Below are 16,999 nucleotides of genomic sequence, written 5' to 3' on the forward strand. Positions count from 1 at the left end.
GTTTGTCGATGTGGATGTGGATGTGGATGCGGATGTGTAGCATGCCGCATCACACAACTTGGGCTTAAGGCACACAAAGTAATTGCCAAAGGCTTATGAGCGATTTCAAGGGTGCGGCGGCGACGGCGACGGCTTTGGGTCAAAAATATACAAATACGAGCACATATTAAACTGTAGAGCAGGCAGCCCATTGATAATTATAATCACGATAATGATTTAAATGCTCACGGGCTGTGATCATTTTAAAGGCCTTAAAGTGCATTCATTAAAGCGTTACTGCTCGCTCACAATGGCCCACAACAACAACGAGTATACGTGGAGTAATGACAGGACCAACAAAGGCGGTGGCCAAAACAAACAAGCGTCGAGGACGATGTCCCTGGCAGTGGCTCAATTAAGTTGGCCGAGCGTGAGGACAGGCGTGAAATACAAAAACAAAAGCTGGTAACAGTCGAAACAGCCGCCAGCAACAGCAACAGCAACAACAGCTACTTACAAACATAATTTTTAACTATTGTTTACCCACTTGAATGGGAGGAGGTGTGGGGGGAGGAGGACTCAAGAGTGGGAGTAGGAAACGCACAACTATGCGCAACTTCGGTGCCACTGAGGCTGGACTTTTTGTTCCTTTCTCTCTTTTTGTTGTTTTTTTTTTTATATGTTTTTTGTTAAAAATAACAAAGGCCGCCACATGCCGCACTGTTAACCAAACAGAAGGCCAACAGGCAGCCAGACGACGCCTAAAAAGCGGCTACAAAATTTCAAACGTAATTTTTTATGCTGTCACAAATTTGATGATGACGATAATGATGCTGCTGTTGCTGCTGCTGATGATGATGATGATGATGATGATGACGGCAATGGCGACGGCGGCATTTTGTCAACAAAATATTACGCTACATATACATACATAGATATATACATATATATACATATATATATATATATATGTATACTATATATATAGAAAATACTCATTTTGTGTTGTCAGTTTACATAGTTGCTGCTTCTGTTGCTTTTGTTGCTGTTGTTGCTGGCGCTTTTGTCGTTTTCATTGTCAGAGCACAAAAACAAAGGCTTAATAAAGCAAACACAACCAGGCAACTTAATTTTTTACCCAGCTGCCAGGTACTCGTAGTAGCTGGTTGCCATTGCCCGATCCATGTGGGCAGTAGAGTCGTGCCTTTTTCTTTTTACTGCCATTTTGTTAATAAAAGTCAGCCGCTTTGAAAGTGCCAAGAAAAAACGCCTTGTTTAAAATTTCAAGAATGTTTCTTTGTTGTCCACTTGCTATTATTTTATTAGCCACTGCTAATTACCGACGCGTAGAAACTCTATATTACTTATATAGTACTTATATAGTACACATGCTAATATCAATTGTGTTCTAATTAATTTAATTAAGTTAATTCTGAAAGCGGCGGAAGAGAGAAAAAGAATGTTCGTAATTGATTGTTTTATTGACTGAATGAAGAAAGGCAAGTTTTTTTAAATTATTGATTCCTTTTGATATTTATAGAATTAAATCACGTAATCACACAAATAGTCAAATAGAAGAATCTCTTCTTATATGTTATATTATTCATTGGGATAGAGGGGAATGTCTCTAGATTATTTTTCAGGTTCTTCCAGGGATTTGTAATTAAGTGGATAAGTGTAAATAATAACAAAATGAGCTTTACCTTGTATTTTTCCATTTCAATTCGGTGTCGAGCCTAAATTCACTTAAGTGCAATAACAATTATTGTAATATTATTATTATTATTATTATTGTTTTCACGCACACGTTAATTATGGTTCTTATGTAAATACATTTTAGAAATAAAATATCAGTTCCATATGTCAAGCTTTTCTCCGAATTGGAACTGCTCTGCTTCAGGCACTCGCTCTCTACGACCCAAAAAGCAGAAAGCGGCCCTGCGAGACAGACAAGCATAGCCCGGCACCCCGCTCCTCTAATATCTAATAACACTAATACTACAAGTACTAACAACAATTAAAAAGCTTGAAAGCACACGCTTGGAGCGGTGTGGTGGGCGCAGGGCGTTTCTCCATTCAGGCTCAAAAAGCGCACACAACTCGATAGGCAGGCAGGCAAGTCAGCCTCTAAGCTTCAGCAGCTAGGTATAGTATAGTAGGTAGGCATGTTTATACTATATAGTATGTAGATATGTATGTGGTACAAAGCACAGAGATACCAAAAAGTAAGGCACAAAATGAAAGCACAAAAGCACAGACAACAAAAGCGCGACAAGATCAGTTCTGTATATAGTACTAGTATGTGTAGTTCTTGTTTAGTTATTGTTTTCACAAATTTTAGCACACACGCACAGTTATGGGCTTATACTTGTATGTATATAGTAGAAGTAGACCTAAATGGGTGGGTGTGGGTGGTGTCTTTGGGGAGAATGGCGGAGTGGCGGAGTGGCGGAGTGGGGGAGTGGGTGGTAAGCCTTCAGAAGCAATGATTTGAAATCAAAAGGAAAAGCTTATAAGCTACAGTCACGTATAAGAAGCAAAGATTTCGGTAAACAGTTTACACACTGGCTGGTAGGGGCTTTGAGTTCGTTTTTACGTTTTTTTTTCACTTGGCTATGGATACTAACCTTAATGCTGTCGTAGCAAGCGGTGACCTTGCCGTTCTGCACCTCCACATTGGCCGGCGGATGTGCAAATTTGCATTCGGTATCCTGACGGGAGCATTTGTTTCGCTGGAATTCACGACAGACCTCCAATTGCAGCCAGCGCGAGTCCTTGCCATTCAACAGGCTATTCATGTTAACAACGCTGGCCATCTTTGCAGTCTCCACACAGTTACCAGAGTACAGAGAGCGGCTTTGGATATACAGAGTATACGTGTGTCTTGTGTGTGTCTGTGTGTGTGTGTATATAAATATTTTTGTGGATGGGGGCGTAACTTAGCTGGCGACTAGAAAGTGTTACGTATACGTGACGCGCGTTACAGTTTTGCGTTATGACGAGCTCCGACGCGTTGTCTACTTTGAGGCTCTTAGCTGGAATTCTTGCTCACACCAAAAATTAAACTTTTTACGCTTTAGCAGCAAATTTCGGCACCCTATATAATTAGGTATATATATATGTATATAGCATATAAATAGAAATACGTATATCTATAGATATATGGTAGCGTTTGTATGAGAGTTTCTTTTGTTTGTGTGCTTATAGCGTTTACACTTAAAGAACAAAGCTGGGGATAGCTGCTGGGTATTGAAGCCGTTCGTATAGTTCCGCTTTACTTTAATTTATTTAGCTTTAGTTCTCGAGTTTAATTTTGATTTCAACGTTCATAGATAGCTGTTGAGAGGCTTGGCTCTGTATTTGGAAAAGCTTAATGAGTTGTTTTTTTCTTTTCTTGTATGTGTTTTTGTTTAGAAAATTTTGTTTTCTTTTTTAATTCATTGAGCATACGCTGATTTTACATTATCTGAAATGAGAATAAAAGAGAAATACACATTTAAAGTCATACGTTTGTTGGGCAGATGGGTCGCTGTATCGAGAATTGAGAAAATGAGTAAGATTGAGAACCGAAGTAAGGTGATTGATAGATACATAGAGACGGAGAAAGACAGAGCGAGAGAGAAAGAGAGAGAGAGAGAGAGAGAGAGAAAGAGAGAGAGATAGCGATAAAGATAGGGAGAAAAAAAAGAGCGCAGTCTGTATTTAAATTAAAACTTAAATGTCGCAGTTGTGTGAGAGAGTTGGTTGAGTTTTAGGGACTTTCATGTTGATTTTATTTTGGTAAAAGCATACAAGTCGAGCTATCGTGTTAGTTGTAATCGTGAGGCAAAGTGAATGAATAAATAATGAGTATACGGATTCCCATACATGCTCATGTTTATGAGAAGCTTAAATTGATTTACTTTTTCCAATCGTTTGCAATTGCATTGCTCAGATGGACATCGGCAACATTGGAAAGCAAAACTTTCAAGCTTGCAAAGAAGATTATGTGTGTGTGTGTGTGTGTGTGTGTAGATGCTATGGTAGTATTAATGTATTGCAGTTATATGTGTTTAAATGCGTGTTAATGTGTGTGTGTGTGAATGTGTTTTACAGAACCATAAATGCGTATGACAAAGTCGAGAGCACAAATAGGTAGAATTAAGGTGCATTACTTGTAAACTAAAAGAAGTTTTGTGGGTGCGTGTTTATAAATAACTTAAGATAAAATCACTTAATTATGTATATAAATAAATATATTTATATGTGTTTGTGTACATAGGGCGAACAGGTCTATTTTTATTGTATTGTTTATATTGAGCGTGCGGCGCAACAGCGGCGGCGGTGGCGTTGCCGGGCACAGGCACAGGCACAGGCGGCAGCCACAGAGTTGCAACTTTGTGGACATTCGAGTGCATTTGTTGGACAGCCATTAAATGAAACAAAACGAAACCAAAACCAAACCAAATCAAAGGCTATGCCAATGCCTAAATCAGCAGCAATGCACATAGAGATAAGCTACTAAATAAGTCAGCTATGGCGCAAAGTTTTCGATAGACACAAAAAATTATATGTATGTATATATACAATACATATGTATGTATATAAAAGTTTGTGTATGTTTCTGTTGCTTTTTTTTACCATATTCCCCAGCGTGTTGGGCAGCGGTGTCAATAGCGTTCAGGGTACAGTTTAGATAAAAATAAAATATCAAAAATAGTATATATATATGTATATTTTTGTTTTTGTGATAGCAATAAGCGACATACACATTGACAACTAGAGAGCGCCACTATGCAATATTCGTGTATATTTATATTGTATTTAAAAAATACTATTCTATTGATACTCGCGCTATTTTCTTTTGATGTCGCACAGGCATTTATTTCCTACCATCCCTTAGCATAGCATTGGAAAAAATAAATAAACGCACTTACCGCTTCACAATGACAAGTAAAGTGCTAAAGTCTTTAAAGATATCAACTGTAAAGAATGATTGTTAAGATTAAAAGGCAGAGTACACGTACATAATCGCTGTGAGCAATTCTATAAAAATAATTCATTTGCAATCTTCGATGACAGCACAGACTTGCCATTACTCTCCGCATGATCACTCTTATTATACACTCGTACATACTACTACGTACTTTATATATAGTACATATTTCCTCGCAATGTCTGTAACGTTTCCTCGATTTATTCAATGGCTTTCACTCTTACAATTGTTGGGTGTGTGTGGTGTGCTAATCTTATCTTATCGTACGAGTAGTTAGTGAATCAAACAAAGGCTTTAGGTGATACTCAGGCGGGTATGTGAACGTGATAAATTGCATATAAATATAAATTGATGTTTAAAACAATTGTTTCGCTTGCACGGAAATGGTTCCAAGGCTTCTAAAGGTAAATAAACAAATACAGCAAAATATTCTCCTCTTTCTTGTGGATATCATGAAGTTAAATAATAGTTACATTTAACTTTAAAACTGATACAGGTACATTTTTCCTAATACAAGTATGCTCTGCATATCGAATTTCAAACGTTGCTCGGTCAGTTTTGAAAACGAAATAAATTAATAATTGAAATCAATAATTTCCATTATGAAATAAATATTGCAATCCCACCTAATAGGTCAAATGTAGACATAAATAAAATAAAATGAAAATGTATCATGTGTCTTCCATCACGCATTTCCATTCAATCATCTTGAAATCATAGCCATCATCCCACTGTGTATTTAGCTCGTTAGTCAAGTCCATATCTTGCCTTGTGGCATTTGAAAGATATCGTTTTATATACTCGCCATTTAAACGCTCACATCAGTGCATGGTATATTATTTATAGATATTTTAAAAACGGAAAAAGAAGCAGAAACGGCAACAGCAACCTAAATTTATGCATTTGGTTTTGTATTTGCTTTATGACTATTTGGTTGTTTGTTGTTGCTGCCAGTCCGCAGATTAGCCGATCGGCCATTGGAGAGCATATAGCAACTGTCTACTGTCTACTGTCGGTTTAGTGCTTCACGGCTGCTGCATGATGTCAGCTGCAAATTGCTTTTCCGTATTCAAAGTTAATTTCTACACAATATAAATTTTAGCTCAATTTATGAGCTGATTTTTAAACGAAACGAATACTATACTCGTCTGGGGGGTGCAGTCAAAGTTTATGGCTTGTCTTAAAATAATGTTTGTCTTCTCTTTCCCTTCATTATTATTATTATTAAAATTATTTTTTTTACTTTTTTTACAATTTGCGGAAAATCGCACTCAACACCCACGTCAGATCATAGGAGAGCTAAACACAGACAGAGAGAGGGCGAAAACTTATTGAGCATCTATATATCGTACATATGGGTTTATATAGTATACTACATATGTATTCCAATAGAAATTAGCGGGATGTCAGTGACGCAGTTCGGTTTTCTGTTGGGCGTTCGGAAAATTTATGAGCGGACGAGTGTGAAAAACGCTTACGAAAATAAACTTAATGGACGAGTACAAGAAAATCGATTTCAAATCAAAACTGGGCCAAAACAAATCGATGGCCCCCTACCCAATCCAAATGCCAATTACAACAAAGAATTGACGAGACTGACCTACAAGCAACCTTGAGGCCAGACCAGGCCAGGCTAGGACATACTATTCTTTAATTATTCATTAATTTATCTATATACTTATGATAATTATTTTTTTGTTTCACAGCACATGGCCTTTGATTGAAAGAGTGTGTAACCAAACGATGATTTACACATTCGCAGCGCATCGCAACAGTGGCGATTGAATAAATAGCTAACAAAAAAAAAAAAAAAAAAAAACAGAAAAAAAACAAAGCAGATGCAAATTGCCAAACCACAGATGGAGATGGAGATGAAGACGACAGAGTAGCAGACGCAGAAGTAGCCGCCAGCAAACAAGTTCGGCAAGTTTTTGGTGACTCGCAACACATTTTCGTATCTTTTTGGGAACAACTTTTTGAAGGTTAAATTTCGCGAAAATACAAACTGACCAGAGAGCCATAGAGAAAATGAGAGAGAGAGAGAGAGAGGAATGAAGCTTGTGGTGGCCATCGAAAACGAAAACTGTTAATTTTCAGCTCTTAATTCACACGCTAAGTGCTGAACTCTCTAAATATTTGTACTTTTGCCTTTTTATGTAAGCTGTATAAACAAAGTGGTAATAAAAACAACAAAACCTTTGACAGCCTCACCGGCGACAAGCTAGAGATAAAGTGGTGACGGCATTTTGATTGCCCATGCACATGACTCAATATCCAAGCTCCGAGAATTAAAAAGAGCTTTGGAAGGAACTTGAAACACTACTTTCTTATTTATCAAGCGTTGTGCTAAGCCTTTTCGCTCCAATAGGCAGAAATGCGTTTGGAAACCTTTAAATCAAGTTCATTTTAAGCTTTAACTTGCGATTTATCTCTATAATGTTCTGATTACAAGTACAAGGTAGTAGGCAGTCTAACAATATTTATGTTTTCTGCATGAGTAGTATTTACATAAATATTGCAAATCAATTCCTTGCATTTAGTTACGTTTTATTTACACGTATGTATACAAGTAGTATATAAATATATACGAGAATATGCATTTAAGCTGCCTGCTCATTTCGTGTTTTGGTGATAATAGTACAACGCGGCAATTTCGCAGCTGACTGTGAAGAGTTGTGTTTTGTTTTCTTTTTCTTTTTATTCATTTATTTTTGCAATGTCGAGTGTACAACATCTACAAAATTGTAGCTATCTAGGGCACTTAAATACCCTTTAATCAAGCTGTCAAGGCAGTGTACATAAACGAGGCTGTCTGTCCTTCTGCCTGCATGACTCTCAGCCAAGATCTGCTCAACCGTAAACTGCTGGGGAAACCACTACTTGGCATTTTGACTTGTCACAGATCCCGCTAATTATAAGGCATATGTGCTGACAAAGTGCTCTAGGTGTACTCGTACCTAGAACAAAAATCACACTTTGTTGGAAAACGGCTTTCTTCTCTAAATGGTCCGGAATTCTGAGTACTTGCCAGTCCCATGGTAACCCAGTCATCAACATACAAGTGCTATACGAATAAGAATGCGTGCCTCATATCGCAGTACGTGCCCAAGCCCTATAGTGACTCACTGTTCCATGCAAAACTAACCCACAGGCAGGGCATTAAAGTTTTTATTTTAAAACCCGTACGAACATTAGAGTGTTCACAGCAACAACAACAACAACAACAGCCGCCGGCATCCATACCGACGTCGACTGCGACAACTTAATGCACTGAAATTTACGCAACACTTGAAGGTGAAGCCTTAGCAAATGGGAAGGCGTTCGGTTCGGTTGGGTTCGGTTCGGTCAGTAACCGCATCGATGCAACTTTATGCTGCAACATAAGCTGGCAACCGGGCGCAAGACCACCCCTAAAAATAGCGCTGCATAAGCCTGACACACATATTTAACGATGCGCTCAAAAACAAATTCAAGAAAAAGTGAAAGAAAACGCAAAAAGCTGGAAGGGAAAACACAAAAACAACAACAGAAATGAAAAGTAAGTGCCGAAGCCCGTGAAAGCAAACGCGCATCAAGTTTTGCTTGTGGAGTGGTGGGGGAGGGGGGCTTGGGCGAAGGGGGTGTGGTGCGGTGTGGTGTGGTGCAGTGGTTGCTCGCGACCGCTGCTATCAATAAATGCGATTAGATAAAAGTCAAACAGTACAGAAACGAATACACACATCCATAACGTATAAATGTTTAATTATGTGTTCATATTTGTATGCACATGTGTGTACTCTATATCGAGGCAGGGCGTAGCTTAGCTTATATGGCTGCATATACTTATTTCAAACTTTTGATAAGCTACATACAAGTACAATTGCAACTATCGTGGACTGGCAGACGGTGGGCAAATTTTGTAACTTTGCACAGGCACGACAAAGAGCTAAAGCCATATAAATGATATTGGCATGACATGACGGATAGAGAGAAGGGAGCAATATGACCAAATACCCTACATTCTGCACAACAAGTCTTTGCCACTTTCGAACTAAACTGTGGCAGTGCAGAGAGATTGTCAGCAAATCAAAGAACTGCTAAAAAATGTTTCATTCGAACTACTAGTGTTTCCAAAACGCAATCTTAAAACAGTAAGTTGCTCTAAAGAATTCTAACTAAGCGCCGATTTAGGTTTGACGAACTATATGAAGTATCTACTAGCAGCACAAATATCTGCTTACAAGTCTCAAGAGACTCCATTTGGAAGCTCTAAGCGGTGTTAGAAAATTATCTAGCAGCATTATATTTCTAATATTTATTTTTATACGTAAGAAATTGTTTTGAAAAAGTTATATGATACTACTAAAAGTTATCTAATCTATCATGACTTTTCTTCTAACTAAATAACTAACTAAATAAATAATATAAAACAATCCACTAACTAGCAACAGAAGTGTCCTTTTAAAGGTAGTTGTAAAAGCTTATAATTGCCGTAGCAGTCCATATTATACGCTCTACCATAAATCACAAAAGGCAGACATCATAAATGAAACAAGTCCCAGAGATTGCTCTCGAACTAGACGCGTTTTGAGACGCGCTTGGCCAGTTCGGGCCTAAAGACGACACCACCTCATGCGTCTCATGCGTATCTCGAGCTTATGTCATTCTTCGTGACATTTAAAGACGTCTGCTAAGGTGTGTGTGTGTGTGTGTGTGTGGGCGATCTTTGGCTCCGACTATATGCTCAAGAGTTCAACGCATGAGAAACATCCACATTTTGCTTAACTCGCCGTGCACAATTAATTGTTACTGTCATTTGTTGCCGTGCATAATTAATTTCTCATTTCATTTCATTTCATTTCATTTGGCGTGGGTGCAACGCTAAGAGCAACTACAACAACTTCTTGGCCAAAACTTTTAGACTTGTAGACCGAATTGTGCATTTGTCAAAGCGATCCGCGTCGTTGACTGATTTCGTTGACAGCTATTAGTTGCCATTGGTGGCGGCGACGCGAGCGGTTTGGTTTGACAGATTTGGACATTTTTTGGAAAGTGGCAGGCATCTACAAAATTATGGCAATTTAAAATTTAAAGCACGATTTTTCACGCTGCTGTAAAGACCAAAACCTCCGTTTGGTTATATGATATAAGTTTCCCGTTTCGGTTGCACAGAATGTGTCACATTGGAGGTTGCTTGAAATGGTGGGAAGTGCGGAAGCTGCCCAGTATCCAGTTACCTGACAAGCAAGTATTTTTTTTCTTTTTGAGTTCATAATTGGAATATACGCTTAAAAAGATAACGAACTCATATATGTTTATGTAATTTTCATCTTAGAGACAGGGCGAGCGATTGAAGGAACAGAAAGAGTGAATGGTCAGCAAACCTTCGTTTGAGGAGAGAGATAAAGTCGTTACAGCACGGAACAGTCAGTTTTTAACTGCTAATTCTGTAGTAAATACGCGATTCTTACAAACCGATCTCAATACTTTTCATAATATTACTAGGCGTTTTTGTTGTGGAATACATAATACCTACTCGCTATGGGGTTATTCCACAATGCTGGAATTTTCTCATTTCCATGTCAACAGTTTACTTTTTGAGAAGAAATTGCTTAAGCCTGATATATACTGATATATGCTATATATACTTCCCAAAAGAAAGAAATTTTACTACTTGTAAGTTGTGCATTCAATCCATAAATAGCTGGTATTTTTATTAAACTGGATTCGTTGAATAATTATGCGAGGACAGATAAGTGCAACTCATGTCTTTTGTAAATATCCAGGCGAACATTGTGGGGCATTGAAATAAAATTTGATTTCAAAATCCATTACGGTCGGACTTCCACATAAATGCCAAATAAATACTTAAGTTCAAGCAGCCAAACAAATCAAATCGCTTACACGCTACTCGACCAATTACGTCAGACCCAGAGATCTATGAGAGCACACGGCAATATACAGACAGACAGACAGACAGACAGACAGACAGACAGACAGACAGAAAGACACGGTCACAAAATCAAATCGCGCCCAAAATTAAAAACTGAAATTCATAAATGCCCGCGTCTGAGTAGAACGAGAAAAGAACGAGAAAGAGCGAGAGAGCGAGAGAGAGAAGGAGAGCGAGCGAGAGCGTGTAGCGCTGCCTTTTGAAACATAAGTATTGGCATACAAGTATGTATGCCTATGTGAGTGAGTGTATATTATGTAGTTTGTATTGTATGTACATGAAAGTATGATTTTAAACTTTTGCTTATCTTAAAAGGCACACATACACACCCATACACATGCACACACACGTACACATACAGATGTACGTTTGTGAAATGTGGCGCAAAAGCTGAAAACGAACAATTTCGTTAAATACATTTTTGCTTAATTAATTTCGCTCGACTTTGCGTTTTGACACTAACAACAACAACAACAACAAATTTCCCATATGCAAATAATTTTGTTGATATTTATAAATAGAAATTTGAAATACACACACAAACACAGACACAGACACCCATATACACGTTTTTGGCAGTGAATGCCACAGAAATAATTAAAAGAAAACTTCTCAAGTGCGTTCGAATAGCAGAAGCAGAAGAAGATGAACAACAACAACAACAACAAAAACAGCAATGAAATCAAATTAATCTTTGAACTAATTTGTGTAAGCGAGCGAGCGAGCGCATCACCAGCCTGCCAGTCAACCAGCCAGCGAGTCTCCCTCTACCACCGGCAACAACGGCACCACCCGCACCACACCCAAGCCACTCCAGCTGGGTGACTTGGTCTTGCGCTTTGCTGGGAAAAGGTTAAACAATCAATTTCATTTTCAATTGATATCAATTGAGCATGGAGCCGGGGTCGGCAGTGCTGCTTATGCAGATGAGCAGCTGTTGCGATACAAATGAATACAAAAACAAAAACAAAAACAAAAAAGAACAGCACCGCACCGCACACCAAAAATGAGCACAAAATTTGATGCACGACTACCTATTTTTCTATTTTTGTGCTTGCAGTTTCCAAAAATGCCATGGGTTGGGAGATATGGGGGGGGCGGAAAACAGCCCGCCTTTTCGGCAGCAGCTGCAGATCCAAAAGAGATAGTTATATGCATATACAAGTATATGCAAACATGTTGCAACAGCAGATATTTTTGCCACTTCATGGATTTGTGTTATATTTTTGGCGTTTTTAGAATAACATTAGGGTGCTATAACTTTTGAATGAAGAATGCGTTTAGAGCACACTCTTTGAATTGAAATAAATATGATTTTGAATTGGAATGTTTGGTTATCGTGAACAAAATATATATATTTATCAAAATCATTTGTGGTGCACAAAAACTGCATTAATTATTAATAATACAAAAAAATGATTGATTTTGAATTTTTTTTCATTTTCTAAAAATGTAATAATTATTTTTGAGTGTTTTTTTTAAAAATTAACCAATAATTATTATTTTTGAACAATAAAATAAAACTTATAAAATAATGATTATGCTTTGAGTTTTATTTTTTTGATCAAAAATAAAACTCAACCTGTAAGTTTAACTTTTTCGTAAAGATTAAGGACAAAATTTATGTTAATCAGTGAGTCAAGGCGAACCTTTTACATTAATATATAATTATTAAATTCTTAGTGAATGAATAAAAATTAAAAAAATATAAATCATGATGAAAATGGATAGATAACCTTTAAAAAGAATATCTATAAAGTACCCGCTTTCTCAAAGTTACTATAAATGAATGATTTTTCGTTTAAAAATAACAAAATAATCAATATTAGCAGTCTCTGATAATAATAAAAACTATTTCTTTTCTAATTGTCAAAAAGAGAGAATATGTGAGAATAATTAAAAAAAATTTTCACCTGACATACATACATACATACATACATACATACATACATACATACATACATACATACATACATATATACATACATACATACATACATATGTTCTGCGTACTGTGTTTTGGGAATTTTGGGGAACCTGAAACACCCTGCTACGAACTTGCACCAAATAAGAGCGTGTTACGCACACAGCAACACCTCGCTGCCACATACATACCACACGTATGTACAGATGTACATATATAGTACATATATCCCCACACATACATACATACATACGTACGTACGTATACAAAAGAGATTCGTTATACATTTTTCTTTTCAAGTTGTCTGCCGTCGCCAGCGTCGCGGCTGCTTTCGTTTTTGCCTTTTTGAATAGCAGACGGAGAGGCAAAACTTTGATATTTTTAGAAACGTGCGCACATGTTTCAAAATATCAAAAAGCATATATCCAAATTGAAGACGCGAAAGAAGAAGCACACTCACAGAAAAACGAAAAATTGTGCTGAAGGAAACGAAATGTTTATATTCAAAACCAAACTAAGTCCGAAAAAAAAAAAACAAAACAAATTTGTGTAAACGGCCAACGAAATTAAACAGATCCAAAGTCTGCAATATTGGACTTATTTGGAATATTCTAAAATATACATAATTCGATTTTAGAGAATGAGTTCCGACCTATTCGGTTTAGGAGAGTTATTAAAATACAAAATTTAAAATGTATTAGTTACATTTATTGGTTCTATTCAAAAAAGAATATTTTATGCTTCCAACAGCTTGCAAATTGTATTTATTTTAATTAATCACGTCCAGCTTAACAGCATTAATGCGAATTGTGATCAGTTTAGGGCAGTATTTGTGATTTTCCCATTCCCAGGTCTCTCTTATTCTCAAAACAAAAACAAATCAATAAAAAATGATATTTTGGAACCAGAAGCCAGAACCGTAGAGGAGGCAAGAAAATGCTCTTTCGGGCTATAAATCACAATCCAAAGTGGTCTCCAATACCCGACAACATTAAGGACTAACATGTGCAGTCAAAGTGGGTTCAGCTTTATTACAAAATTGGTTTAAATGCGTATAAAAACTTTATAAACAAAGGAAACCAATTTAGAAATATTGTAAACATCAAGGTTTTCAGCCAGGCAGAGCTACCCTTTTTGAGAAATTGATAAAGAAAATTCGTGATGAAATCAACAAAAAAGGAATGAGTTTTTGGGTATATCAAGTCTAAGTCAGATTAGGTAGGCAATGCTTGGACAGAATCTCTTAAAGGCCTATACCAATTTGCTTCCCTTCTAGCAATAAGTTTTTCGAATATTTCCCATTCAATCTAGTCTCAAACGTTTTTTTTTTTAAACATTCCGCATACATTAGGTGGTTGCACTTCACTTCCCTGTCTGTGAGGCTGCTTTTTAACTGTCAAATCGTACTGACAGGCCTCTATATACTCGTAGATGTGCACGTAATTTTGAATGAAATCAGCGAACGCTTTGTCTGACCTCTGACATCTCTGGCAGCGCAACATTCATCAACACTTTGCCGAGCTTACCAACAATTTCCCAATGACTCGTAACTTTTGTGTGCGAACAAAATAAATGAAAACAAAAATCGAAAGGCAAAACGTACCGAGAGCATTGAGGGCAGCGTTCAAAAGCAAACTGTAAAGTGCCTTCAAAAGCAAAAGTGAAGTTGTTGCCGTTGTTGTTGTTGTTGTTGTTGCAGTATTACCGACTATGGCGACCCAAAGAGCGAGAGTCGGGCCAGTAGTATTATATACTCGTACATATTTTTGTTTTGGCATGACTTTTGGCGAAAAATCGAATCGATTAGTCATGCCGAAAAGTCCGCTTCTTTGTCCCTCACAAGCATATGAGTTCGACTATTTCGATGAGTTGTGTTGTGTTTCGATGTGTTGGGTAAGCGGTTTTTGCTTAAATCGTTCACGCGGACTTCTCAGACAGACAGACAGACAGACAGAGACAGTCCGTCCATTTGGCATTTTCCGAGCGAGCTTTCTGCTTTTGGTTCATTTATTAAATTTTGACACATTTGTTAGTTATTTCTGAAGGCGAAGCCAGCAAGCTGCTGGGCCCACACTTCTGCCCTCCATAACAGACGCTAATTGAATATTTATTTTCAAGTCAGCAGCGCGCACAAATCATAAAAATTAAAATACAATTTAATAAGTGTTTGCGACGGTGAAGCGCTCCAAAAGAAACACCAAATTAATGGCAAATGGGACCCGAAGAAGTACAACTCGAAATACACATAAATTTCATGTTTACGACTCGAAGCTGCGCTACTCGAGACCGAGACAACAACACCAACAACTGAGGCGGCGCGAATGAAAAATAAAATATAATTTAGAAGAAAAACAACAACACCAGAACGACAAAAAAACGTGACTTTTCATGAAATAACGCCACGCGCAAAAAACAGCAACAACAACAACAACAACAGCAACTACAATAATGCACAATATCTAGCGCTACAATCTCGTGCCCAGCAGTGAGAGCGAAAAATAAAAATGGAATACATTTGTAGGTAGGCTTCAATTTAATTCTTTTTTCTCCTGCCACAACAAAAAAAAAACCAACCAACATTTGCATTAAATTTAAAACGTTGAGTAGCATTTAAAGCGAGCCAGCGAGTGGAGGAGTGTGGGTGTTTGTACCAAGTTTAGAGACTCTTGAAGAGCTAATAGCACAGGTGGTGGTTGGCATTAAGGAGAGGGAACTAAGCTAAGAATTCTAAGTAACATTTTGAAACATACTTGTAATTTCAGATAACCAGAAAGTTCACCTACACTTTTCTCCATGCTTGTCAAAACATACATCTCAAGACTACTTGTAATTCGTAGAGTCGCCTGCAAATTAGGCCTCGAACGATATATTAATTACCAAAATTGGTAAATGGAAGACCTTTTACATCTACTGGTAATACGAATACACTTGGAAAAAATTGCGCTTACATTTGGAAAATGGCTTTGTCACTACAAGTACTACTTTCTAGAATGTTTCTTTTTATGAGAAAACTGTCTTGTACTGGAAATTCTAAAAATAGTTCCTAAAATCAGAATTAAGCTATGGAAAATATTGTAAATCTTTCAATATATACATTTTTTAAAGATATCGCACTAAAATCTAGCAAAATCCAATCTCATAAAATTTGTCAAGAATGAAATGCCGTTTTTGTAAATTTAAGAAAATCATTTTCTAAGAACTTGTAATTGGGGCTATACTGTTTTTTAACAGATTTCGGAAAAACGTATCTTATTAATAGAAAAGGTTTATAAGTTGTTATTTTATGGCAACGAATATATTTTTCTGAGTTAAAGATAGGGAATATACAAAGGACTCCTTTCAGAGATATTTATCGTATATGGTCGAGTCGGTAAACACAATTTCGATTCGATGAGCACCTAAAGCTAACACTCGCAGTTCGTTTTCAAATTTTATAATGTTTTATTTTCCTTTTTCGATCCAACATAAATAAATAGTTCGATGTTGTTTACCGACGAGTAGGCGGCTCCACATATTCACCATGACTCATATTATTAATCAAATACTTTTTAGTACACAAATAGACTAGGCTGACCGGAAATAAAAAAAAAAAAAAAACGCCCTTAATAAAATAAAAAAAAGCTTTTTGGAAAGTTTTGAAAGCAATTAAATAGATGTGTGTTGTTAAAAGGAACAACTTATCGACTTCGAACGTTTGAATACAACGGAATAATAACGAAGAACTGACGAGTTAGTCTTGAAATTGATGACTTAATAGCACTGTTTCTACGTTTTCAAAATGAATGAAGCGGTAGCGAATGCTGTCTGACTGCAACCTTATATCCAATATTTGGCATATGGAATACCATTGCTATTAAAAATTATCCATACAAGTCAAGTTATTGGAACTATTCTGAAGAACAATCAGAATAATTCTAATTCAGAGCCAACAGGCATAAAATTTCAAAAATGCAATTAATGGCAGATCAGTTCGGCTTCTACCTTAAATAATAAACTCGCCGTTTCGATGCAGTTTATCGGTAAAAATAAATAAATAAATGGATGCTTACAGCGGATTTAAGTGGCAGAACAGGTCGATTGCTACTTGATTTATGAATACAACCACTCAGATATATCTGAGAGCTTGTCGGGCTGCCTTATATAATAAAAATTGAGTGTCATTCGCGAAAAGCATTTAATTACCGCTTAG

General features: G+C 36.9%; 1 protein-coding gene across 8 annotated transcripts in view; it reads right to left on the minus strand.

The window, feature by feature from the left end:
* The window catches only part of LOC115633923 (muscleblind-like protein 1), a 242,529-nt gene that overhangs the window by 155,351 nt on the left and 70,179 nt on the right, over positions 1-16,999 (minus strand). For 6 of the 8 annotated variants that reach the window (XR_003996398.1, XR_003996397.1, XM_030531436.1 and 3 more), the window contains exon 1: positions 2,607-2,795. Coding sequence is in view for 6 of the 8 variants with exons in the window: in XM_030531436.1 (XP_030387296.1) it covers positions 2,607-2,795 (189 nt within the window). In the remaining 2 variants the exon portion in view is untranslated. Of the gene's footprint in view, positions 1-2,606; positions 3,446-16,999 lie in introns of those variants that run through there. The other 2 variants (XM_030531434.1, XM_030531433.1) reach the window with 1 other exon arrangement.

This window comes from Scaptodrosophila lebanonensis, unplaced genomic scaffold, assembly GCF_003285725.1.
Source record: "Scaptodrosophila lebanonensis strain 11010-0011.00,11010-0021.00 unplaced genomic scaffold, SlebRS2 tig00000001-arrow-pilon, whole genome shotgun sequence".
Taxonomy (NCBI): Eukaryota; Metazoa; Arthropoda; class Insecta; order Diptera; family Drosophilidae; genus Scaptodrosophila; species Scaptodrosophila lebanonensis.